The 26272-nt window shown below is 43.7% G+C and overlaps 1 protein-coding gene across 1 annotated transcript in view; it reads right to left on the bottom strand.

Moving 5' to 3' along the window:
• Positions 1–860: 860 nt before the first annotated feature.
• CA10 (carbonic anhydrase 10) overlaps positions 861–26272 on the bottom strand; it is a 490427-nt gene continuing 465015 nt past the window's right edge. The window contains exons 5-9 of the mRNA XM_081270629.1: positions 22648–22743; positions 17400–17472; positions 5033–5187; positions 2779–2953; positions 861–1056 (exon numbers count right to left, since the gene is read on the bottom strand). Of these exons, the coding sequence (XP_081126755.1) occupies positions 1034–1056; positions 2779–2953; positions 5033–5187; positions 17400–17472; positions 22648–22743 (522 nt within the window). The 3' untranslated portion in view covers positions 861–1033. The remainder of the gene's footprint in view (positions 1057–2778; positions 2954–5032; positions 5188–17399; positions 17473–22647; positions 22744–26272) is intronic.

Below are 26272 nucleotides of genomic sequence, written 5' to 3'. Positions count from 1 at the left end.
AAACCCAGTAAAACTGGCTGCAGATGAACGGACATGTAGATGAAGGAGAAGGGAAACCAAAGTATGCAGCTGCGGGGAGCCAGGGCTCAGCCTGCCGGGAAGGAGAACAGACCCGAGCCAGAAAAAAAAAAGTGAAATTAACTCGTTCAACACATTTATTGAGCTGTTAACAATAACCAAACACAATGTATGACCTTTGGAAAACAAGAAACAGCAAATGGATCAGTTCTGATCTTGGCAAATCCTACTACAGATATGTGACAAAGAGGGGAAATAATTCCATTTCTTTATAGTCTGCAGTGATATATATATATATATATATATATATATATATATATATATATATATACATACATACATACATACAGTGTGTAGCTCTTCAGTGTCTGTCCTTTTTTAAATTTCTTTTTTTTTTAAATAGTTGAGTAAACAGAAGAATCGTTATCTAGAAATAAAGTGTCCTTGCTCAGCTTTGTCCTGATTCACTGTCACCAGCATCCTCAGAGGATCCTAGGACACTGTTGGAGAGGACTAGAAGCAATGTCCAGTTGATGTGTTCAGAGCTGTTTTCTCCTCTCTGTCTCTTCTGGAAGAATCTTGTATGTACAAAGGCTGAAAAGTCTCGTTGGGTAGATGTATCAATTCAGGAAAATGGTATCAAAATTGTAATCGGGTTAACTGGTTATTTTCTTCTAAGACCTCTTAGGAAGGAGGCTTTTGTTTCTGAAAATGACTCCTCATTACTCATTATATGAGTGTGTGTGTGTGTGTGTGTGTGTGTGTGTATGTGTATGTATGAGCACTTGTGTGTGTGTGTGTGTGTGTGTGTGTGTGCGCGCGCGTGCGTGTAGGGGTGTGTGTAAGAGATGCGTTCCTCTGCCATGGTTTTTGCAGACCATATTCATGAAGAAGGGGCCAATCCAAAGAGTGAATGAGGCTTGGGGGAAGGAAAAAAGAAGGGGGACATTCTGGGTTACGCCAATTCACAGTCGTAGCGTTTCACTGAGGTGGGATTCTTCTTGGCTTAGTTTTCCTACTTGAGAAGCCATTCGTTTACTGAAAAGAGAGAGAGAGAAAGAAACAAACCACACATACACACATACATACACAACACAAAACAAGGCATAACTGAATTAATTTGCACATTAATGGAGCCTGACTCCAAAGGAGAAGGGGCTATTTTGTAAATGCCAGCTACTCCCTTCCCCACGACCCTCTAGACAGGTGCTGTTCAATATGGTGGCTGCTAGCCACGTGTGGCCACTGAAATCCAAATGAGTTAAAATGCAAAGTTTAGTTACTAGCCACCTATCAACTGTTCGACAGCCTCATATGGAATAGATCATTTCCATCATTGCAGAAAGTTCTAGAGAAGGGCACTGGTCTTGACCAGGGATGGGCAAACTTCAGACCCGGACCTGTTTTGGGGAATCAAGTTTTATTGAAATATTGTATTGTTTATTGTAAGTGAAGCTTTATTTATGGTAATCCACACCCCTGCATCTGGTTCTTGTCTGTGGTTGATGTCACACTACATTAGAGTGAGGCATGTGTGACCCACAAGCTTAAAATATCTGCTCACTGCCCCTTTATGGAAAAGTTGTGCTGATTTCTGGTGTAGACGATAGCTCTGTACGGTTAGGGTCACACCTGTTTTCACCACTGCTGTGTTGCCATAGTCTGCCTAAGTGTCTGGCACATAGTAGGCACACCATGAATAGATGCTGAATAGAGGGGAGGGGCAGTGAATGAGTTGGGCAGTTATTTGTCTAGCCATTCTGGCTTGAAGGGAGCAGAAAAATCTATGGTTTAGGCAGTCTGTCAGCGTGTCTGAAAGAAGAGAGAAGGAAGGGCATGTGGGGAGCCACGGGCAGCAGGGGCAGCTGCTTCAATACCTGCCTGATGAGAACCACAGGCCTGTATTTGGAGAGTGTGCTATTGCTACAAAAGGCCTCCCCACCCAGGCTCTTGTTGGTCCCTCACAGCAAGCAAGGAAGTAAATGGGGATAGGGACTGTCAGAAAGAGTCCCGGTCTAGAGGGGTAAAGGAGCTGGTTGGGTATTTGTAGCTTGTTAGAACAAGGCCTGGACCTCAGTGTCCTGACTCCCAGGCCAGGACATATCTAAGACATTATTGCACCTCCACCTCCCTTTCCACACTGAGAGTCTGCAAAATGACCACCAGATATTCAGTCCATGTGCAGAAGGAAGGAGAGAGGGCTGAGGGTGGGCCGGGGTTTCAGGAGGCAGAAGTCATCTTAAACGTACCCTGCAGTAGGAATCATAACCATTCTAGGGTCAGAGTATTGGACAAAGATATGTTCACACATATTACCTCATTGGACCGGATGGCCTGGCATCCAGAACATTGTTCAACTTTGGGGTATGCATAACCAAAGGCCTTACTGCTTCTTATTGTCCTGTTCTAACATATAACCTTGGGGGAAATCAGCCTTTCTGGGTTCTTGTTTAAAATGGCAATAAAAAGGTATGTCTGGCCTGAACCAGAGGGGGTATAAAGGTTTGATACATGTGACATCAAACTTAAATACACGTGTAGATATGCATCATATATATCAAATATTTATCACCATCTAGTCACAATACATAGGCTTTCCCAAAAGAAAATCATCATGCAAATATTGGGAGGGGGTCCCCTTGTCATCCACAGTCATGATTTCTACAATGGGAGACAGTGTCAGGCTTTTAAGAACAGGTCTAAGAGGGACATGGGGCTCTGGCCTGGGTCCTCCTCTGCTGTCTGAGCCACCGTACCCACCTCTATACTGAAGCTTCTGGGCCCGGTTGTTAGGACAGTCCTTCCCCTGTAAACTGAAGTTGATGTTGGTGCGGATGCAGCGGTTGTTGAGTGGCTGCACAGGCCTGAAGTTGTCACTCATGCTCAGAAAGATCTGAGATGGCTGATTCTGGCTGAGTAGGCGTAAGGAATGCATCTGAGGAGAGAGAAATAGCTGTGTGAGATGCAGTCACGCTCTTTGATGCACAAAGCAAGAAGTGAGACTGGGCCAAGTGGCACCAGGTGTCTGGGAAAGGGCACCAGCCACTCTGAGCCCCTTTCCCCCTGGGTCCAGTTGAGTTGAGGAACTGCTAAGGCCTCCAGGCATGGAGCGAGCCTTGCTCCTGGCTCGCTAGCTCGCACGTGACTCTCTGGGTTATTTATTGCCCCCATCACATGTGCCATTTGTTAAAGGAGAAATTCCAGCTAGGTGCTCTCCAGGGTTCCTTCTTGCTTTGACACCCCATGGTTCATTCATTCCCTGACCCCCATGTGGACATTACCCAGACCATAGTGATTGACCCAGGGGGTCAGAGCTAAACTAAGCTGGACCAATTCAGTTCCTTTTCTGTGCATCGCAGAGCCAGGGGTCTGACCTCTAGCACCTGCAGCCATGTTCCGCCACAGGACTGAGAAGCAAAAGGAGCCCGGCTCTAGCAGGAGAGAAGAATGAAGCAAATGTACAGTGAGGAGAGAAAAGCAGAGGAAGGGCTTCTGATTCTGGGGAATTCCTGACACCCATTTCTGATCTCGTATTCCACAAGAAGCCCCAGTATCTTTTGAATAAATCCTTTGTCTAAGCTTAAGCTACCTGCAGGAGGTTCCTGATGCTTGTCACTCAGTGTGTTCCAATCAATTCAGAGAGGAGGCTGTGAACATGTCTCCTGTCAAGGAGGCTGAGTTCCGCTTCATTGGCTCATCTGTCCTTTAAGTTTTGATGGGCTCTCACAATTGTGGAACATCAGAGCATGTAATTTACCCCCCATGATAAGGAGGAGGAGTATCGATTTCACAGAGCAGGGTGACAGAACTGAAGTGCACCATGAGCTACGGAGCAAAGCTGGCACAGGAGGGCAGACCTGGCTCTCATCCATCTAGAACATCCCACATTCAAGAATGTGTGTGGAATACCATGTATCATGTTGCCTCCTTTTGGAGACCGATGCATGTGTTTTTTTTTGTTTTTTGTTTTTTTGTTTTTTTGTTTTTTAAGAGTGAGAGAAAGTGAGAAAGAGTGAGAGAGAGAGAGAATTTTAATATTTATTTTTTAGTATTTGGCGGACACAACATCTTTGTCTGTATGTGGTGCTGAGGATCGAACCGGGGCCGCACGCATGCCAGGTGAGCGCGCTACCGCTTGAGCCACATCCCCAGCCCCCCGATGCATGTGTTATCAGTTTACAAAGGCCTGAGAAATCCTTCCACAATAAAACTTATGTAACTTTTTAAAACCCACCTTTTCCAAACATGTCCAATGTTATCATTCATTTTCTCCTGTGCTCTTTAGATGGTATAATTGTAGAGTACATTTTGGGAGCTAACTGTACTGTCTTCTCTCACTCAGAAAGGTGGGATGCTTCTATAGTTAGTTCATGCTAAATCCTGAGGCTGGCTCTTTAAACACAAGTATTATGAGTTGAATTGTGTAACCCTCAATCTTCATAAGTTGAAGGCCCTGGTAATCTCGAGTACCTCAGGATGTGACCTTACTTGGGAATAGGGTCACTGTAGAGGTACTTAGCTAAGGTAAGATGAGGTTACTAGAACAGCCTCTTCAAATTAAGCATGATTGGTATATTTATAAGAAGGAGGACTCCATTTGTATACTATGAACTGAAATGCATTCTGCTGTCCTGTATAACAAATGAGAACAAATAAATATATAAATTTTTAAAAAATAAAAAAAAGAAGGAATTTGGACACAGAGACTCAGAAAATGTCACACGAAGATGAAGGTAGAGATTAGGGGTGATGCTTCTCATACCCAGTGGCACCAGAGACTGTGAGCAAACCATCTAAAGCCAAGGAGAGGTAGAAAGTATCCTTCATATCTTTCATAAGGAATCAATCTTTTTGACACCTTGATCTTCAGCTTCTTGCTTTCGGAACTGTGAGTCAATAAGTTTCTGTTGTTTACACCACCCCGTCTGTGGGACTTTACAACAGTCCCTAAGCCAACCCAGGCAGTCTTTACATCCATCTTCCCCATTAGCTAAAGGACGAAAGCTAAGCTCACCTGCATCCTGGTTATATAGACAGGCTTGTTCATTATTATCCAACTTGCTGTCTCATAGCAGGGAGGGATGGTCATCGACCCATCATAAGTTATGAAACTGGAGGTCTCTGGATATAGTTCCTCTATATTAAGTCCCTGTAGTAAGTATGCATCATCTAGAAAAGAAGGTAACAAAGACTTAAATGTTAAGTTTCTTAAGAAAGTACTGGTATTGTTTATATATATTTCTTTTTGGATTCCAGACAACTGGTATCAGGCTGCAGTAACAAACAGTCCCATCACCTCCTTTCCCTATTTCAATCACTTTAATCAACAAAGTTTTGTGTGTGGCTCTCAAACATGTCCATGCAAGTTTGGCTAAGTGCTTCCCTCCAGGTCTTTATTGTACACGTTTTGGGACCCAGACTCTTGGAGAAGACACTGTCTGGCTGCATTGTGATTTGTGGATCATAATGACAGAAGGAAGAGCAAGCATGGTGAAATATTTGTTGGCTCTGAAGGCTTCCGTCCCAAAGTAACACATTGACTTTTGCTCTCATTTTGGTAGCCAGAGAGTTCCATGACCAAGGCTGAAATCAGGGCTGCAAGGAAGCACATTCTTCCCATGGGATGGGACACTGAATGCTGGTGAGCTGAAAGCAATGTGGTCCACCACAGGACCATGGCAGAGTCAAGTCCTTCATGAGGGTCCCTGAGACCTGGGCCGTAGGCACGGTAGGCACAATGGAACGGACAAAGACCTGTTGAAAAGTTGCCTGGTTACGATTATTATTTATGAACATCAATAATTAAAAGAGTATTCAGCTGGGTGCGGTGGTGCACGTCTGTAATCCCAGCAACTTGTGAGGTGAAGGCAGGAGAAGTACAAGTTCCAAGCTGGTCTCTGCAGCTTAGTGAGATCCTATCTCAAAATTTAAAAAAATAAAAATAAAAAGACTGGGGATGTGTCTCAGTGGTTATGCGCCCCTGGTTTCAATCCCCAGGACCAAAAACCAAACAAACAAAACAAACAAAAACTGTTAAGAATATATTCTAGAAAGAAAAATAACTAGGTTAAATCCTAGCACAAGATTCATTGGTCAAGTTCAACAATTGACTTCATTTTTGACATGTCTCCTCCTGGTAGTCCCATGTAGGTAAACTTTTCTTAAACACCTGTCTAAGCAATTCATATTTGCATATCTTTTGCTATTACATATAGTTTTTAATTGTTAAATATAGAAGAAAGAGAGAAAGAAGATACAATTCCAATCATCAACAATTACCACTAGCACCTTGCTAAATTTCTTTTTAATTTTTTTTAAACTCAGTGTATAGGTTAAATTTTTAGAAAACTGGAATGCACTGGGGTTTTGAAATCTGCATTGACTCTCTTCCTCTTTCCCTTCTATGCTGCTTGCTGGGGCTCTCTTCTCCTGGCTTCCAAACCACAGTGCTTAGGGTTCTTATTTCTGACCATTATTTCTCAGTCCATTGCTGAGTCTTATCTTCATCTGTTTCCCACACCCTGAGGACCTGCCCAAGCCTCTCTTCTTTCTCAATCTATGCTCTCATCCTGGCTAGCCCAACTATCCAGGCTCCAATTGTCCTCTGCACCCCAGTGCTTCCACATCTATGTCCCCAGAAGTGTGGCACCCTCCAGTGTGCCATGAATGCCAACCATTGGGGCCAGTCCAGGTGGCTTGCAGAACATGTGACAGGAGCCCAAAGCCTGACTGGCAGAGAGATGAGACTGGCTTCTGCAGTACCCCTGGTTTCACACATGTTCTCTCATCCTGGTGAGAAAGGACTTAGTCTTTAGTGATCAATATAATTTCTCAAACTCAGTTTGGTGCATATATTACAGTAAAGGACTTGCACGTGTAGCTGGAACTTTAAACCAAGCCAGTGAGATGGGTCAGAGAGAGAGTAACATTCTCATTGACAAGAAAATAAAGATGAAAGAGGCAAAGTAAATATCCCAAAGCCACAGAGTAAGCTGGTGACTGCAAAGTGGGAACTGGAACTCAGCTCTCTTGGTCTCCACACTGAGGTTAGTTACTCACTCAGCAAACATTCACTAAGCACCTCTTGGGTTTGGCTCTGGGGATAGAACTATGAACAAAGCAGGTGTTTTGTCTGCCTCTTCTAATTGAAGAATGAGACAGCAAATGACAAAACAGAAGTAGACTATGATGTCAGGGTGCTAAATGCACTTACCTAAGGATCCTGGCATTAATGCTGCTGATCTATTTTCTTGGGTAAAGACTACCTCTCCCTATGTCTTCCTCCAGAAATTGTTAATTTAACTCTCTCTGATAAGAAAGAGGCATCTTTGCTAAGGGAACTTGAATCCCCTGGGGAAGAGAGTTTGGTCAACCTGATTAGCCCTAAGAGGAAGGACTTCCTTCCATGGGCTGCTGAAATAGAAACACTCTCCATCCAAACACAAAGCATCCAGGGCCAGCTGGCGAGGGAATTAGTGATTGGAACATGAGGGGTCTGGGTCTGCACCGTGGCATGTGTGGTCAGGTGCTCCCATCACAAAGCCACAGTGTGCAGAGCACACAGGTGTGACGGTCCTCAGGTGCTGGATAAGCTTATGTAGGGAACTTGACATTGGTGACTGTTTCTTAGCCCCTACTGTGTGTCAGGTTCTCAGCTCCGTGTAGGTGAGAAGGACATAATTAAGCGAATGTAGCTGGGAGTCACAGGGACAGTGATGTGCATCAGCACTGGCCCAGAGACAGCCTATCAGTTCTGCTTGGGGAGCTCAGGAAAGGATGGACCGAGGAGCTGACCCGAACGGAATCTTGAATGACAGGAGATAATCAGTGTGTGGCTGGCAGCGGGTGGCTGTCAAGGGCACTGTAGACAGACTCCTGCTAGAGAAAGAGCTCAGGAAGTTGAGTGTGGCATGTACTTGGGGACGGCTAGAGTGTGAGTGAGACGCAGGGGGAGGGATGTTGTGGGAAATGAGCCTGGCGGGATCAGCACCAGCCACACAGGGAAGGCCCTTGTGTGTGCTGTTGGGAGTTTGGGCCTCAAGCTGGAGGCCATTCGGAACCACTGAAGGGTTTGAAGCTGGGGATGGCATGATCAGATTTGCACTTAATGAGGCTTGCTCCAACGGTGGTTTGGCCTGAAGATTAACATATTGGATGAGAGAAAGAGGCATCCGGCACCTTCTTATTAAAGGTCAATGTGATTTGTTTAACCAAGCTTGCACAAGAAACATATTGGGTACTCTAGCGTGCTGCTATTATTGTGTTTTATTTTCTTCAGGGGAGTGGGGAGGAGAGAATGCAGCAAGCACCATGAGGAGCATTTCAGGCATGACCAGAGTAAAGAAAGAGGAGCTCTATGCTGAAATGATAATCGGCCCTTGGGTGGTAGCACACTTGAAGAGAGGGCTGGAGGTGAGCACAGGCCAGGAGCAAAGGACAAAGGGTGATGTTGATGGATTTACCCCAGGATTGTTGATGGGGGGACAACTGTTTCCAGAACATCACAGAGGATGCAGTGGCCACAGAAGGCCTGGGCAGATCTTTATTCCTCACTGTATTCTTTGGTTGAATCTTGTTAATGTTCCTGCTTCATCTTTTGCCCTTTTTATTTCCCAGGCTATAGGACTTGGACAGACCCAGCATGAAGAGTCTGAGCTTTGGACTCCTGCCCGAATTTGGATGCTGACTTTGTTGCTCATCGTCTGCATGAACTTGGACCCACCGATAACAGACTGATCCTCTGCTTCCACATCTGTAATATACAGATGGTTGGAGTCCTTGGCTCACGGGGTTGTTTGAAGAATGCATGCAATAATGCTTTGCTAGCGTTATGCAGCACAAGGCCCAGCCTAGGTTAAGTAGCAATTCTGGGTAGCAGTGTCCTTGCCTAGCTTCTGGGGATGACCACTGCTTTCTTCCCCAGGACTCCCTGGTTTTTCCCACTGAGTTGGTGCCCTCTTTTTAAAATGTATTTATTGAATTAGTTTGCCAATGATTATTTACCTATTTGACTGTCCCCATAAACTGGGAGCCTTTCAGAGAATTATTTGCATCTTTTATCTCTGAATCCTAATTGTCAGCATGAAGTTCTCTACATAGTAGGTACTCAATAAATGTAGATTAAATGAATCTATGAAATGGTTTCTGCCTGGAAGCCTGGCTAGTGGTGTTTCTGGGAAGAACCAAGACAGGAAAAGGCAACATCTGTGAGATGATGGAAGGCATCTCTGAGGCTTCAGCCTGTACAATTAGCTTAGACACATGCTGCCTACCACCACCCCCTTACATGTCACACCCCAGGACATTGGGATGAGACTGATGGCTTTGTCTCCATCTCCATTTTGGTATTTCCATGTGTCTACTCCAAGTAAGCCTGTATCCTCAACTACCTTGCTGAAGTTGGTCTGCATTTAGCATGTAACATTTGTCCTTCTGACTCACCACTCTACTTCAAAGGCTGCTATTAGGATTTGAGAGCGGCAGGCTACCTTTTTGCATCTTCTTTCTCCCTCATGGAAGCTTGCTTTTATTTGGTAGGACACAGACTCTGGGATTCAAGAAAGGAATATGGCCAAAACCGGAAGTTTTCAGTCCTAGTGTCCAGGCACACTGGGTGTCTCCGCTGGCCAACCAGGCCTGGAACTGAGTATCACCCACAAGCTAGCTTGTCCACGTAGCAGCCAGCAGACCCCCAGCCTTTTGTGTACTTCAGTGTTATGGTCTGGTTATTGTAGGCAGAACGAAAGCCTGAGAATTAATTCACTGGATGTTGAATCCTCCTCTCCAAATTCTCCAGGCTCTAGTCATTAGAGTAAGGATGGCAAAAAATCTAGAAAAGGTCAGGATTGTTTGTGCACAGAGAGACACAAATATAGCACAGAGCACAAAAGAGGCCAAATGGGGTAATGACATATGTCTCTGCTAGCTTTAAGGACATTTATGGAGAGAAAGTCATGGCAGAAGTTCAAATAGTTTTTCATGGACCATCTTATAAAGATCTCTCTCTCTCTCTCTCTGTCTCTCTCTCTCTCTCTCTGTCTGTCTCTCTTTCTCTATCTCTATCATCTATTTTAATCTATCTTATGAGAAAAAAGCTTATAGAGGGAAAATCATCCCTGGACTTCAAGTCAAGAGTCTTAATCCAAGTCCAACTGTGGCTTTGCCAGTAGCTTATGATTTCTTCGCGTGTAAGTCATGTAACCTCTTACTTGTGGCAAAAATTGTGCATAAATGCTCAGGCCATCTTCTTGAATTACATAGATTCAAAAATGTCTCTCTGAATAAACAAGTTTATGTAGCCAAATTTATCTTCTCTAGGTCAAATTTTTGGCATAAGAATGTTGTAGCTTCTTATGCATTGGCTGTATCTTTCTAGTACAGGAAACCCCTGGATAGTCAATAATAATAGAATGTCTATGGGGCTGGGGTTGTAGTTCAGTGGCAGAGCGCTTGCCTAGCATGTGGGAGGAACTGGGTTCAATCTTCAACACCACATAAAAACAAAATCAATGAAGATATTCTGTTCACCTATAACTAAAAAAATATATAAAAAAAGAATATTTAAGCACAATATACAGCCCATTTTAGTCTTTCAAATGACTGCAAAAGTTGACAGTTGTGTGTTGGTTTTATGGCATGCTCTTGCTGAATCTCTGATGTATTTTGTACTGAGTTCTTAGTCATAGCTGCAACTCTTAACTTTTTTTGGTTGTTGTTGTTAAAAGCACACTATGATGAAATGCTTGGGATAATGCAGTAGGGAAATCTTTTCCTTGATCTGAGATTCTGGCCTCTGTCAAATGTATCCTGCTTACTTATGTGGACCACTGATGAGCGCTAACATTGCCTCTTCCTGCTTATGCGGTTCTCGTTCAAAGCAAATGGTTCCAATGCGAAAAAGGCCGGGCACTTCCCGAGATCAATATTGTTTCTGATCAATATGGAACTATTTGGCAATTTTATTATACGAAATGACATTTCCTCTTGTAATCTGAGGCAAATTCAACTGAAAAAAAAGCAATTACGAAAGAATAAAGTAATATGTTTTTTTTTTTGTTTTACACAAACAATAAATGAAAAGAAGGGCCTCCGAGAATTGGATTCTTGGAGGTAAGCTGCCCCTTTTCTACTCCTTGCTGACATGAATAACTACTTAGATTGCAACCTAGGAAGCGGCAGGCTGCATTTCGCATTCTGTGAAAACAGTTCCGAAGCCATTCCTTTGAAATGAAAGTACAAGTTCAATTAAGCATAGAGAAAGGCACCCGGAGCAATCTGCTTAAAGTCCTCGGTGATATTTCATCACATTTAACACCACGTCCCTTAAGGAGCAGTGCAGAGAACACTTCCCCAAGAACTGTGAAGCATAAGGCAGTTACAATGGGGCCCACCCTGACCTGTGCCTTCCTCTTTTAACAGAGGGTTTTGGGGAGGGTGGGGCCAAAGTGGAGTTAAACCAAGAAGCCTGCAGAAGGTCTTTTAAAAGAGTTTGCTCCACTGCCAGACACAGTACTGGAAAACTTTCTTCCAGATGCCTTCAGTGGGCTGACTTTATTTCCCTGGAGGAAATTTATTTAAAAAGTCACCAGACCTTTTTAAGTTTGGACTTTGTGATCCTTTGCTTTCCTGTTATTGAAGCCCACCATCATATTGACATCCCATGACATGAATGAGGCACACGAAGTTGAAGGGCACGTGAAATAAAGTAACAAACACACTGTCCGAGGATGTTAGAAGATTGTTCATTTATAGACAGTGTTGTAAGAAGTGCTTCCTCTTATCACTTAAGATGGCTCTTTTGCACTCAACTAATCATTAATTTGCCACCTGAGAATACCACAAAATCCCCCTTTATAAAAAACGAATGATGAAATCATTCAATGAAATCAAATGATAAGGAAGGCTATCTTTTATGTTTCTGGGGTCCTGAGCCAGCTAATTAATTAACACAAGAAAAACAGAGGAATGGAGGCGTTATTCCAATACACTACATAAAAAAATTAGAACATTTCAATAAGCTACCAGTACCTTCTCTAGAAAATATTTCCAGAAAAATCTTTTTTTCTTTTGATGTCACGATTGCAATCTTGCCTCTCACTCTGTTGAAGGGGAATTTAACTTTAATAAAATGGATTTTCTTTAGAAGACTTTCTAAATTCAGCCTGAAATTAAATCAGGTTGGTTTTTACCCATTGTGTATTCCAGTTAGTGTTTTATAAGTTTTTACTCAGAGGTAGGGAATCTAAAGCTTCTAAGGAATGCAGTAGAGTCTCACTTTCATTACAGGGTACTGCATGGGTACAAATAGGAGCCATGCTTCATTTAAAGTAAGAAAATTCTGTTGCTTATGTGCCCTGTCCTGTGTTCACCTTTGGCATAATTCTCATTTGGCATCAAAGTGACCTGATTCCTGCCTTTCAGGAAGCTGACTGACAGAAATTTACCCTAGGTCAATATCTATCTATCTATCTATCTATCTATCTATCTATCTATCTATCCATCCCAATACAGTTATAGACAATTGACTTATTATCTTGCTTTGTTCTTATCTCAACCCTCTCAATACCAGTGTTAATATCTTTATCTTACCCATTACATAGTTCTCTCTCAGAGATACTAAGTTAAGAAATTTCCTGGAGTCATATCAGAGGAAGTAGCAGAGCCAGGCTAGGCACCCAGGTCTGTTCAGTTCCATCTCTCACCATAAGAACACACTGTCCCTGAGTGGAGTGGCCTTCACCAGGCTGGCTTCCAAAGTTCTCCATGTTCCTATTTTCTAGAGAAGGTACTGGATAATTTACTTGAAATATTCTATTTTTTTTTCATGTAGTGTATTGGAATAATGCCTCCATCCCTCTGTTTTCCTTGTGTTAATTAATTAGCACCTTGCTAAGGTGCTCTTTCTTTCATCCTTTTATGGATTCCTTGGCATTGAGTTTTGTTAACCAAGTCAAAAGAATGATTCTGCACAATTTCCTCTTTCTTAGCCATGCCTGCTGTGCCCAATCCTATAGACCAGGCAAATGGGCAGTGTCTCCACCAGCTGCCATGTTGGGGTGATTTCCCCCAGGTTTCTAGGGAAATCTAAGCTTCCTAGGAATCACATTGTCATGACTGTGCACTATAAAAATACTAACTATACAGGAGCTGTTTGTTCCCTCCTCCCCGCACCTCCGCACTGGCTGAGGAGGTGGCCACAGAGGAGCCTCTTGCATGGTGGGATTTTACAGATATCTTTAGAAGTGTTTTTCAATTCTAAGTCATGAAGATTTGAGCTGCTCTTTCGAAAGTGAAGACATGTCCCGCTTCTCTTGTCTATTTATTCTTACTTCCACGATTTCACCCAAGTTGAAATGCCATCTGGATGTCGATGTCTTCCACATTTACATTTCAGTATTCTCTCCTGAAATCCAGACTTATCCAACTGCCTACACCACACCTCTTCTTGGGGGCCTAATAAGACATCTTAAGCTCAAGGTGTTCAAAGTTTGTGATTCCCTTTCCACCCACAGATATGCTTCCCCTAAATCTGCCCCATCTCAGTGGATGGGAATGTCTTCTAGCCCCAGCTAAAAACCTTAAGGTCATTTTTGACATCTCTCTTCCTCCCATTTCACCCATCTGATTTACCAAGAAATCTCTTGGCTTTTCCTTTAAAATAAACCCAAATCATTTGCCACTACCCCTTCCCATTGACGTAGTCATGATCAAAGTCCCATGATTTGGATGGCTGCCTTCATCTCTCACTTTCCCCCTTGATCCTCTGAAGTCTATCTGCAGCCAAGTAGCCAGAGTGCTCCTTCTTTCAGCAGATCATGTCCCTTGGCTTGAAGTCAGACTGGCTTCTAGTTACAACATGGCCTCCAAGAGGAAGACTTGGGGGACTGACCCCTTCTGAAAGCAATCTCTAAGCCTTGTCTGGTTACTGTATATGCCCATAATGACGGTGCCACTGTTGTGCCTATAGGTGACACTGATTTCCATTAGAGGTTCCATGCCAAGGGAAACACATGTAGGAGTTGCAGAAAAGTTGGGTGGGGATGACCCTGAACATGTGCCACCATATTAGTTGCGTGGTTAGTTTATGTTGCTTCCAAGTGGAACAAATACAACAAGAAAAAAAAAAAAGAAAGGTAATGCTGACAAATTTCATGTAATGTCAACATATCAGGATTAAAACTAGTTTTAAGACCTCAGAGCTAACTTTTCTTTTTCCATAGGGAGGAAGCATGATAAAGGAAATGACTTAGGACCCAGAATCCTTGCTCTCTAGCGTGGAAGTGTAGGCTGTTGGTCGTTAAGTGTGTGCTTGCTTCTCACCCCCAGCTCCTGGTCTTGGACGAACTCGAGCTGTGTGGAGTGAGCTGCCTCAGCTGACCCCTGGAGCTCTGGCTGGAGACCCCGTTACCCCGACTGACCCCAAGTGCAGCAGGGAGGAGTCAGCACTTGCTGTTGAGTGCCTCCTAGGCAGCATCCGTGGGCTCATCCGTAAGCTGGGGTAAGCAACTACACCCACTTTGGAAGACTTGGTGAGCCTGAGCCGAGGTGCTGCATGTAAGCACAGAGCCTGGAGTATAACCATTGCTCAGAGAGCGTCCCTCCATATTCCTGATGCCCAGTAGGCACTGCATCTAAGCAAGCAGGGGAAATTGGAGCTCTGTGGGGGTGTAATTCTGGGCAGCAGCAGTGGCGTGGGCTGGTTGGGGGAGTGGGGGTGCTGTGGTCAGGTGAACCGAGTTCTGTGGTTGCAGTGGTTGTCTGTGTATGTGGGTGGGTGGGTGTTGATTGCTTTCTGTCTCACTTACAAGCGTGGAAGCAGGCTACCCTGATAGGTGCCCCTAAGCAGGTGGCTTTGTCTGCATCAGGACTGGAATTCACGCGCTGATGCCAGCATATCCTCCTGCCTCTTGCAGCGCTTCCAGAGAGATCCCCAGGCTGGTGTCTCTCCCTGTGCCACTGGCTGTGTCCCTATTCCAGGTCCCTCACACCCCCTGCTTGTCACCAGGTCAACCCTCCACAGGCCGTGGGCTTCAGGGAGTTTAGCCAGATGGAAGAGATCTGTTTCCTGCTGAGCAAATCAAATCCCTTTCCGCCTGTGTCCTGTGCATGGGGTGTGGAGGCCATCCCTTCATATCAGACCATGATTATCCCTGTGGTGCTGGTCCTTTCAGGTGTGTGACAAAGGTCGCTATGGGGAACACCTACATTATTCCCTGCTGGGGCATCAGAGTATAAAATACCTGTTATTAGGGGGCAGAGGTAGTCTCCTCTCCCCATGTAGGCAGGGTCTCTTTATCTTACTTGGATTCCCCTTTCTCTTCCTGTGGCCCTAGCAGGCATAGAGACTGGGGGTCAGATGGCAGAGGGGGTGCTCCCACGGTCTTCTAGGTCTGTCTCCAGAGCACCCTTCCTGCCACTCCTTACTGCTGAGGCCATCATTCTTCCACTCACTTGGGCTTCACTGATGCTGATGGGGTATGCTTCACCTTGGGCACCAAGGGCTGGTAGAGATGGAGCCCCTCCCTCTGAACTCTCTGCAGTCTCCTCAGTGCTCCCCAAGGTTTGTAGATTCTGCTCCCTCTGTCTGGAGTGCTTTGGCTCCCTCTTTCCCTCCTTTCCTCCTTTCTTCCACCCCTCTCTTTCTCTATCATTCCTCCCCTTTCTCTTTCTATCCTTCCCTTACTCTCCTTCTCCCTCTCTCTCCCCCCTCCTCTCCCCTGTTCCTCCCTCTGTGGCAGCAGCCGCATCACGTCATATTAATCCGACCAGAGCTGGGGGTGGGGTGGGGAGGGGAGAAAAGCCCCCCCTCTAATGATCGACTGCGAGTGGCAATCTGTCAGATTGTGTGTTGGGACTTAATGTGCAATTTCATGGTTTTTCACGGTCTCTAAACTGCAAATTCAAGATTATTTGAAAACATTTTATTTAATTTTCATGCTTTTTTAATCAAAAAAAGTTAAAAGAATAATAATCTTTTATGGGCAGTTATAAATGTGCTATTTACAAGCAAGACGGAAATATCTCCCTTAGCTGAGCAATCTAAGTGTGTGCTTAGAGAGGACTCCACCAGCATACTGATGAGGGTGGCTGCAATGTGTTTAGAGACAACTTAATTCATTCTTCTAGATGATGTCTGTCTAGTGGGGTGATTCTCCAGGCTCATCCATCACCCCAGCAGCACACCTCTGCCTCCTCACACAGGAGGACCTAGTGGTGAGCAGCTTGTGGGTAGGGCTTGCATCTGAGCCATCTTTACCTTCCTGAAGGAAGTGTTTGTTGAATGAAAAAATGAGCAAGCGAGGGCAGCGATCTCTATACTCTTCCTCCAGTCATCCAGGGGAGGCCTGTAAACACTCACTCTGTCTTTCCTATATCACCTTTGGAGGTAGAAGCAGTGGGCAAAGCTGAGCTCCTGGATCAAGGATGTGCCAGGGAGATGTGGGGAGTGAGAACATTTGCTTGCTGTTTTTTTTCTTTTGGTGGAAATCATTGCTTACTTATTGATTGATTCAAAACCCTAGAAGGGGAAGACTTTAAGAATTGGAAGTTCAACTTTTTTACAGACGAGGAAACAGGTTTAAAGACAAGGAAACACAGTCAAAGTGGGGAAAGTCCCCGTTGAAGGATAAAGCCAAAACTTGAGTCCCAGTTTCTTTTTTGCTTCCGAAAAGGCAAAAACCATTTCCTCCCATACATCTTTCTTTCAGCTCTTGGTATGTGCTATCTCACACACCTTTCTCTAAATCCTGCAACTTCTGGGGTTGCTGAGGAGGGCAGCGGTACCTTTATTTTTCTCCTCCTTAAACTTTGTACTGTTCTCTTTTTTATGCTAAAGAAATCTGGGATGAAACACTCCCAAAACTCAAGGAAACTGCACAGAGTCTCTGGATCCATGGGCCACGGAGAACAAAAATGATGCCACCTCCTGCCTCCTCCTGGAAGGGGGACCCAGCCATAAGGAGAAGGAGACTTGGCCCAGCCAAGGGACTCTGTTAAAGGTTGGACCCAAAGTACCTGGTGGGTACTTCTGCAATCATACGATTGGCAAAGCTCCATCTGTGGACAGCTGACATGGTTGAGTTAGCCATCCATCCATCAGAGTCCCCCAGCTCGTTACCAAACCACGGGATAACCATGACCACATCATCATAATCCTTATTGCCTGAGACAGGCGTGGCTGACTAAGACACCCCAGGGACTTCTGCTTGAAATGAGCTGCTTTTTGGCAAAACCCCAACTCTCCAGAGTGACTTTGTAACAGAATTAAAGGATCATGAAGCTGAAAGGGGCCCACGGAGATCATCAGTTCTGGCTTCTTGCCTTTCGACAGGGCTAACCTTTATAGAAAAGAGTTGCTGTAGGGGAAATGGAACCAAACTTACTTTTATATGTTATTCTTGTGATGGTATCTCTGTTGAGCATTCGATTAAGAAATGGGTTTGATGAATCAGAAACCTAAGGGAAGAGAGAAGAAAATATGAATGATCGGGTAGCACTTTCCCAGGATAAGCATCACCTCTGTGCATTCTCTTGCCCATTTGTAATGGTTTGGATGTGAGGTGTCCCCCCAAAAGCTCACATGTGAGACAATGCAAGAAGATTCAGAGGATCAATGATTGGATAACAAGAGTCTTAATCCAATCAGTGAATTAATCCCCTGATAGGGATTAACCAAGTGGTAACTGAAGTGGTAGAGTGTGGCAGGAGGAGGGGGGATTTGGGGTCATGGCTTTGGGGTATATATTTTGTATCTGGAGAGTAGAAACTCTCTCTCTGTCTGCTTCCTGATCACCCTGTGAGCTACCTTCCCTCTGCCACACTCTTCCACCATGATGTCCTTCCTCACCTCGAGCCCCGAAGAACGGAGCTGGCTGCCTACGGATTGAGACCTCTGAAACCGTGAGCCCCTAAGAAATCTTTCCTGCTGTACAGTTGTTCTGGTTGGGTCCTTCAGCTGCTGCAGCAAAAAAGCTGACTAAAACACCATTCATACTTACTTAGTGCCCACTATGTATCCAACTCTATGACGGCTGGAAATTCAGAGACGACAGACATACACCCTATGCTGTAGGAGCCCCCAGTGTAGACAAGAAAGACAGGTGAGTGGGTGAGCACATGGTTTTCATATGATGTGAGGAGGGCTATGATAGTCGCAGGTGTGATGTTATTAGGGAAAACGGGCGTTAGGCATGCGTGTGTCTGGGAGGATGGGTGGAAGTCAGCAGGTGTCTTGGTGGGAGAGTTTGGAAAAGGGGGAAAGACAACAAAAACATGGAGGACCTACACATCCATGGATGGGGGCTGTGAGAACCTGACCTGCTCACGGAAACATTTCAGAATTGCCTTGCTGGTGGAGCTGAGGTTGTGGGGAAGGATGGAGGGCGAGGCCAGGGAGTGGGCAGAGGCTGACACTTCCGGCTTTGGAAGTCATGCTAGGACATGAACAGTTTATTCTGTAGGAATGGAACTATCAAAGCATTTTGAATAGAGGGTGCAGAGTGACATGTTAAGAGATAGATATTTATCTAAGCACAGAGTGAGAGGGAAAGAGTATCCAGGATAAAAGTATCAGCAGGTGGGAAAAGCCACTCTAAAAAGTAATATAGAAACTTGATATATCACTGGTAATTACTACACAAATTGAATATCCATAAGTCATACCTTTCAGCCAATTAGTCCCTTCCTTCCCACATCCATCCATCCATCCATCCATCCATCCATCCATCCAGTAAATATTCACCAAGTGCCCATCACGGGTCCCATTTTATGCGTATGCCCTTATAGCTCCAATTCCAGGGAGGAGGATCTAAACTTCAAGGAGCCCAGAGCTGCCTTTGGTGGACCCACCACGTATGAGTTCCCGTGTGGCTCCGCGTCATCATGAGCACTGTTTCCTCCCCAACACCTTTCACTCAGCCTCTCCTGAGTGCCCCTGTTCATCCTCCTCCTTTATCTCCTACCTTGCTCAGCTCAGCTCTGCTCTGCAATTTACGCCTCGGCTGCTAATCGGATGTTGTGACACATCAACATTTTACATCTGATTTATTCTGAGGGTTGGAAAAATTGCAGCAGATGATGATTATTATTAGATATGCAACAGGTAATTTTGGTTTGGGGAAAGCACAGGCTGTTTATTTCCCCCTCCATCTGTCTCTCTTTTCACACAGTTTGCTGGGTGTGTTGTGGGGAGACACACACCCAGAGGAGTTTGGCCAGTGATAATGCTCCATGGAGGCTAAAGTCCACTTTGAATGGAGAAAAGTCCCTAATTGAACACTGTCGCTCCTTGGAAACTTTAGTGCTAAATTCAACTTCTACTGTGACATAGCCTTTAGCATTTAAAAGATGGCTTGAAGTCCCCTGCTTGTGCTCAGGCATTTGGCTAGGGAAGGAGGGCCAAAAATATGTTGTCATGGCTGAGAAGGAATCTGCCATGTCCCTTAATTGCTGGGGGTCTCAGGCTCCTGGTACCAGGTGAGTGCAGACAGCATTAACATGGAGACCATCCCCTTTTGGGCTGATTAAAAATAATTGAGAAATTTCCAAAGTGCTCACAGATGATTTGTGGGCACTAGTGTGCAGGCGGTGTGGGTGAGAGGATAAAATATGTACTTGGTATAAGTGAGCTTAAGTGGGAAGTTAATGGTGTGTGATTGAGCAGCAATTACAGCCAAATCTCTGTTCCCTGTGGTCATGGAAAGGATGGGGGATTAGTGGAGGACAGAGATTAAAAAAAAAAAAAAAAAAAACTCCACAGATGTACCACTGTCTTCTTTTAGCCAATAACTCCAAGTCCCCAGATTTTGTGCAGGGTGGCAACTTTAGGGCTAAACTCCTTAGATGTGGGGCTTCTCACCCTTGTTCTTGTGTAGCCAGCAGAGATCTGAGAAAGGGAGGCAGGGAGACCAGTGGGAGGGGATGACGAGGGGAGACTGTGCATCCTTAGAGACCAAGCACTCAGTCCATTTCATTTCTGGGTACCAGTGCCTAAGAGAGGACTGGACCATGTTCAATCCGACTTCTGAGAGAAGTGAATGATAAGGCACAACTTGGGTAAATGGCATGGACTTGATTATCTGGGAGGTGATTATGTGGAACAAAGAAGACATTCTGTGGCTTATCTTGAGATGGAGCCAGAAAGCTTCAGGTTCGCTCGGGGAATGATGGGGAGCATCCCCAGGGGCCAACTGGCCATAGAAGATGCAGGAATTCATTGCCATCTCTTTGCTGACCTTAGTCCCTGGGGGTGTGAGTCCCTCTCAGATACCTTCAGGGAAGCACCCAGGTCCTGCAAGCCCTGACTGTGGTGGAACAATGTTTCTGCCAGAACTGTGAATCATGCCTGCTGTTTGCTGTCCAAGAGGCTGTCTGTACAGCAGCCTGTCAATCACTCTGTCAACTGTAATGTACCTGTGCTCTCCATGGTGACATTTACTGACTCAGGATCTTTGAGAAAAAATGAGGCAAAGTCAGGGGCTGAGACACCGTCCAAAGAGCAAGCACTGCTGGGGCAGGCAGATTGGCCTGTGGGAGAAACTCATGGAAGGGTCAGCACCGGAAAGCCACAGAGGAAGGTAGGCTCCTGGACATACATGACAATATGTGGAATATCCACAGGCTTCATAACAATAAGTGTGACCCAGGTTGAATGTACTAACTGGTTATCAGTGCCATAATCTGATCTGGAATAAGAACCCAGGAATTAGCCCTGTGCTGTGGGTGGCAGAGGGTTAGAAGTGGGATTTTTTTAAAAATATTTTTTTAGTTGTAGATGGACATGATACCTTTTTTTGAAAAAAATTATTTTATTTTATTTTTATTATTACCTGTCCAAGATTTTATTAGCGGGACCGTAGCGGCCAGTGATTTTATTTTTTAAATACATGACGGCAGAATGCATTACAATTCTTATTACACATGTAGAGCATAATTTTTCATATCTCTGTTTGTATACCGTTATTTTATTTATTTATTTATTTTCATGTGGTGCTGAGGATTGAACCCAGTGCCTCACACATGCTAGGCAAGTGCTCTACCACTGAGCTACAATTTCAGCTGAGTGGGATGTTTTCAAATGTTGTGTTCTCTCTTCTCACCCTGTCGCTTCCCCCAAGCTCTGCTGGGGAGGCCAGTAGTGGGAATGAGATCATGAGCATGAAAGTCAGACAAGACTTGGAATCATGAACTTGGGTGAATGCCTCGGATTCTTCGAACCATTTTCCTCATCCCTAAGACTATTAGGGTTAAATAATAAAATAGATGTAAAACACATACTACGGAGCCTGGTACTGGGATTCTGCTCTTTCTTATTCCAGGGTTTGTGATGATGTCAAAGACACAGTGCAGGAAGTAGCAGGCTCTGTGCTGGGACCAAGATGACAGGAAAAGCCTAAGACAGGGTTCCTTGGCTAAATGCCCCCTTCCTGTCATTGCTAATGGAGGATTTTGGAGTTTGTGGCCAGGGGCCATACTTTATCATGGACGTCCCTGCCCAGTGCACAGCTCTGCCCTGCCCTGACCCAGATGAAGGCAAGGATGTTAGGGGAGGCTTGGCACCTGGGAGATGAGCGGGGAGAATTGCATATTGTACAGGGTCATGCTTTGCGGGAGGAGTGGAGCCCTGGGGTTGCATTACTTGCCATTCTTTTGAGTAATGATGATGATGTCATTATGGTAATGCCGGGATTTTTTTTTCTTTTTCTTCTTTTTTCTTTCTTTCTTTCTTTTTTTTTTTTTAGGAGAGGTCTTACTATTACAGGCATGAGCTACTGCCACTGTACCCAGCTGAATGCTTGGTTTTGATTGATTATCAGATTCCAAGTCCTGATTGGTCCCCTTTCTCAAATGATCTGGCCAATGCCTTCCCAGGGGCTACTACAGGCACTGTTGACTTTTGGGATTGTAACCTACTGCAATTTTTTTTAAATCTATTAATTTTCTTGATTGGAAAGATTTTTTTTAACTTAAAAAATTTAGTTTTTCTGCTTTACTCTACCTCTGCCAAAATGTTAAAGGGAGTTTTATATAATGAGTTAGAATTTTCTTGGTTGGAGATTTTGTACTGTTGCTGCCTGTTAAGGGAGATGCCTGAGGCAGGTGCCTCCCCAGAATGTCTGAAAGACAGCAGCAGGAAAGTGAGAGAGGATGAGCAAAACGGGGAAGCCAGGAGGAGCTGTTCAGTGCAGAGCCTGCAGAGGAGGCGCATCTCCCTTGTTTCCCAGGAGCAGCAGATTGCAGATTGATGGACAGGTCTTCAGCCCTAGGAGGCATCAGTGGGAAGCCCCTCCCCTTCTGCTATTGCATCCTTTGATTCCACTGCTTTAGGGGGGATCTGAAGCCTGTCCCTGGACCCAGCACGTTTTTTTTTTCTCTCTAGGACAGAAACTGCCTGAACCCTCAGGTCTTGATGCTTGAAATGGAACCCATCATTTTTACATCTTGCTGCAGGGGACTACATTTTTCATGAATCTTATGGATATTAAAGTCACGAGACCCTGCAGCTTTTCTTAGGCAGGAACATTAATCCATATCACCTCTTTAATATTTCCAACTTCAACAGAGACTGATTTTCTGATTGGGGCAGAGAATGGCCAGAAGAGAAGAATGAAGGAAGGAATGCAAGGCACTTACTTTTATAAATATAGAAACTACCACCAATCCATTTGGACTCTTTGCAGCTTCTGTGACATTTGTATATAACTCATGGTTATAGTGGATAAGCTGCACCTGTCAGGAGGAAAAAACAAGAGTGAGAACAACAATCCAGTGTTAAAAGGTGTGAGGAACAGTATGTGCCCCTCACCCCCATAAGAGTGAACTAACTGCAAAGTAAGTTGACAGGCTTTTAATTGAAGGGATTTCAGAATCATATGCAAGTGTGTGTCCTTGTGAGTAAATGCACACAAACATGCATAGATACACACATATAGCCCATACATATTTGCAAATGTCTTCCGGTGACAAGCATGCTTTTTTCTTTTTTCTCAATCTTCTTTTTTTTTATTGGTTGTTCAAAACATTACATAGTTCTTGATATATCATATTTCACACTTTGATTCAAGTGGGTTATGAACTCCCATTTTTACCCCGTATACAGATTGCAGAGTCACATCAGTTACACTTCCACTGATTTACATATTGACATACTCATGTCTGTTGTATTCTGCTGCCTTTCCTATCCTCTACTATCCCCCCTCCCCTCCCCTCCCCTCCCCTCTTCTCTCTCTACCCCCTCTACTGTAATTCATTTCTCCCCCTTGTATTATTTTTCCCTTTCCCCTCACTTCCTCTTGTATGTAATTTTGTATAACCCTAAGGGTCTCCTTCCATTTCCAAGCAATTTCCCTTCTCTCTCCCTGTCCCTCCCACCTCTCATCCCTGTTTAATGTTAGTCATCTTCTCATGCTCTTCTTCCCTACTCTGTTCTTAGTTACTCTCCTTATATCAAAGAAGACATTTGGCATTTGTTTTTTAGGGATTGGCTAGCTTCACTTAGCATAATCTGCTCTAATGCCATCCATTTCCTTCCAAATTCTATAATTTTGTCATTTTTTAATGCAGAGTAATACTCATTGTGTATAAATGCCACATTTTTTTATCCATTCGTCTATTGAAGGGCATCTAGGTTGCTTCCACAGTCTTGCTATTGTGAATTGTACTGCTATGAACATCGATGTAGCAGTGTCCCTGTAGCATGCTGTTTTTAGGTCTTTAGGGAATAGACCCAGAAGGGGAATAGCTGGATCAAATGGTGGTTCCATTCCAAGCTTTCGAAGAAATCTCCATACTGCTTTCCAAATTGGTTGCACCAATTTGCAGTCCCACCAACAATGTACAAGTGTACCCTTTTCCCCACATCCTCGCCAGCACTTGTTGTTGTTTGACTTCATAATGGCTGCCAATCTTACTGGAGTGAGATGATATCTTAGGGTGGTTTTGATTTGCATTTCTCTGACTGCTAGCGATGGTGAGCATTTTTTCATGTACTTGTTGATTGATTGTATGTCCTCCTCTGAGAAGTGTCTGTTCAGGTCCTTGGCCCATTTGTTGATTGGGTTATTTGTTATCTTATTGTCTAATTTTTTGAGTTCTTTATATACTCTGGATATTAGGGCTCTATCTGAAGTGTGAGGAGTAAAGATTTGTTCCCATGATGTAGGCTCCCTATTTACCTCTCTTATTGTTTCTTTTGCTGAGAAAAAACTTTTTAGTTTGAGCAAGTCCCATTTGTTGATTCTAGATATTAATTCTTGTGCTATGGGTGTCCTATTGAGGAATTTGGAGCCCGACCCCACAGTGTGTAGGTCGTAGCCAACTTTTTCTTCTATCAGATGCCTTGTCTCTGGTTTGATATCAAGCTCCTTGATCCATTTTGAGTTAACTTTTGTGCATGGCGAGAGAAAGGGATTCAGTTTCATTTTGTTGCATATGGATTTCCAGTTTTCCCAGCACCATTTGTTGAAGATGCTATCCTTCCTCCATTGCATGCTTTTAGCCCCTTTATCAAATATAAGAAAGTTGTAGTTTTGTGGGTTGGTTTCTGTGTCCTCTATTCTGTACCATTGGTCCACCCGCCTGTTTTGGTTCCAATACCATGCTGTTTTTGTTACTATTGCTCTGTAGTATAGTTTGAAGTCTGGTATCGCTATACCACCTGATTCACCCTTCCTGCTTAGCATTGTTTTTGCTATTCTGGGTCTTTTATTTTTCCATATGAATTTCATAATTGCTTTCTCTATTTCTACAAGAAATGCCATTGGGATTTTGATTGGCATTGCATTAAACCCATAGAGAACTTTTGGTAATATCGCCATTTTGATGATGTTAGTTCTGCCTATCCATGAACAGGGTATATTTTTCCATCTTCTAAGATCTTCTTCAATTTCTCTCTTTAGGGTTCTGTAGTTTTCATTGTATAAGTCTTTTACCTCTTTTGTTAGGTTGATTCCCAAGTATTTTATTATTTTTGAGGATATTGTGAATGGAGTGGTTGTCCTCATTTCCATTTCAGAGGGTTTGTCGCTGATATACAGGAATGGCTTTGATTTATGCGTGTTGATTTTATATCCTGCCACTTTGCTGAATTCATTTATTAGCTCTAATAGTTTCTTTGTAGACCCTTTTGGGTCTGCTAGGTTATAGAATCATGTCATCTGCAAATAGTGATAATTTAAGTTCTTCTTTTCCTATTTTTATGCCTTTAATTTCTTTTGTCTGTCTAATTGCTCTGGCCAGTGTTTCGAGAACTATGTTGAACAGAAGTGGTGAGAGAGGGCATCCCTGTCTTGTTCCAGATTTTAGAGGGAATGCCTTCAATTTTTCTCCATTCAGAATGATGCTAGCCTGGGGCTTAGCGTAGATTGCTTTTACAATGTTGAGGTATGTTCCTGTTATCCCTATTTTTCGAGAGTTTTGAACAAAAAGGGATGCTGTACTTTGTCGAATGCTTTTTCCGCATCTATCGAGATGATCATATGGTTCTTATTTTTAAGTCTATTGATGTGGTGGATAACATTTATTGATTTCCATATATTGAACCAGCCTTGCATCCCAGGGATGAATCCTACTTGATCATGGTGTACAATTTTTTTGATATGATTTTGTATCCGATTCGCCAGAATTTTATTGAGGATTTTTGCGTTTAGGTTCATTAGAGATATAGGTCTGTAGTTTTCTTTCTTTGAAATGTCTTTGTCTGGTTTAGGAATCAGGGTGATGTTGGCCTCGTAGAATGAATTTGGAAGTTCTCCCTCTTTTTCTATTTCCTGAAATAGCTTGAAAAGTATTGGTATTAGTTCCTCTTTAAAGGTTTTGTAAAACTCTGCTGTATACCCATCCGGTCCTGGGCTTTTCTTAGTTGGTAATCTTTTGATGGTTTCTTCTATTTCCTCAATTGATATTGGTCTGTTTAGGTTGTCTATATCCTCCTGTCTCAATCTGGGAAGATCATATGACTTAAGAAATTTATCGATGCCTTCACTATCTTCTATTTTATTGGAGTATAAGGATTCAAAATAATTTCTGATTATCTTCTGTATTTCTGAAGTATCTGTTGTGATATTGCCTTTTTCATCCTGTATGCTAGTAATTTGAGTTCTCTCTCTTCTTCTCTTCGTTAGCATGGCTAAGGGTCTGTCGATCTTATTTATTTTTTCAAAGAACCAACTTTTAGTTTTATCAATTTTTTCAATTGTTTCTTTTGTTTCGATTTCATTAATTTCAGCTCTGATTTTAATTATTTCTTGCCTTCTACTTC

This window comes from Spermophilus citellus, assembly GCF_964194105.1.
Source record: "Spermophilus citellus genome assembly, chromosome: 17".
NCBI lineage: Eukaryota > Metazoa > Chordata > Mammalia > Rodentia > Sciuridae > Spermophilus > Spermophilus citellus.
The sequence above is the reverse complement of the archived record's forward strand: the minus strand, read 5'-3'. Positions and strand labels throughout refer to the sequence as shown.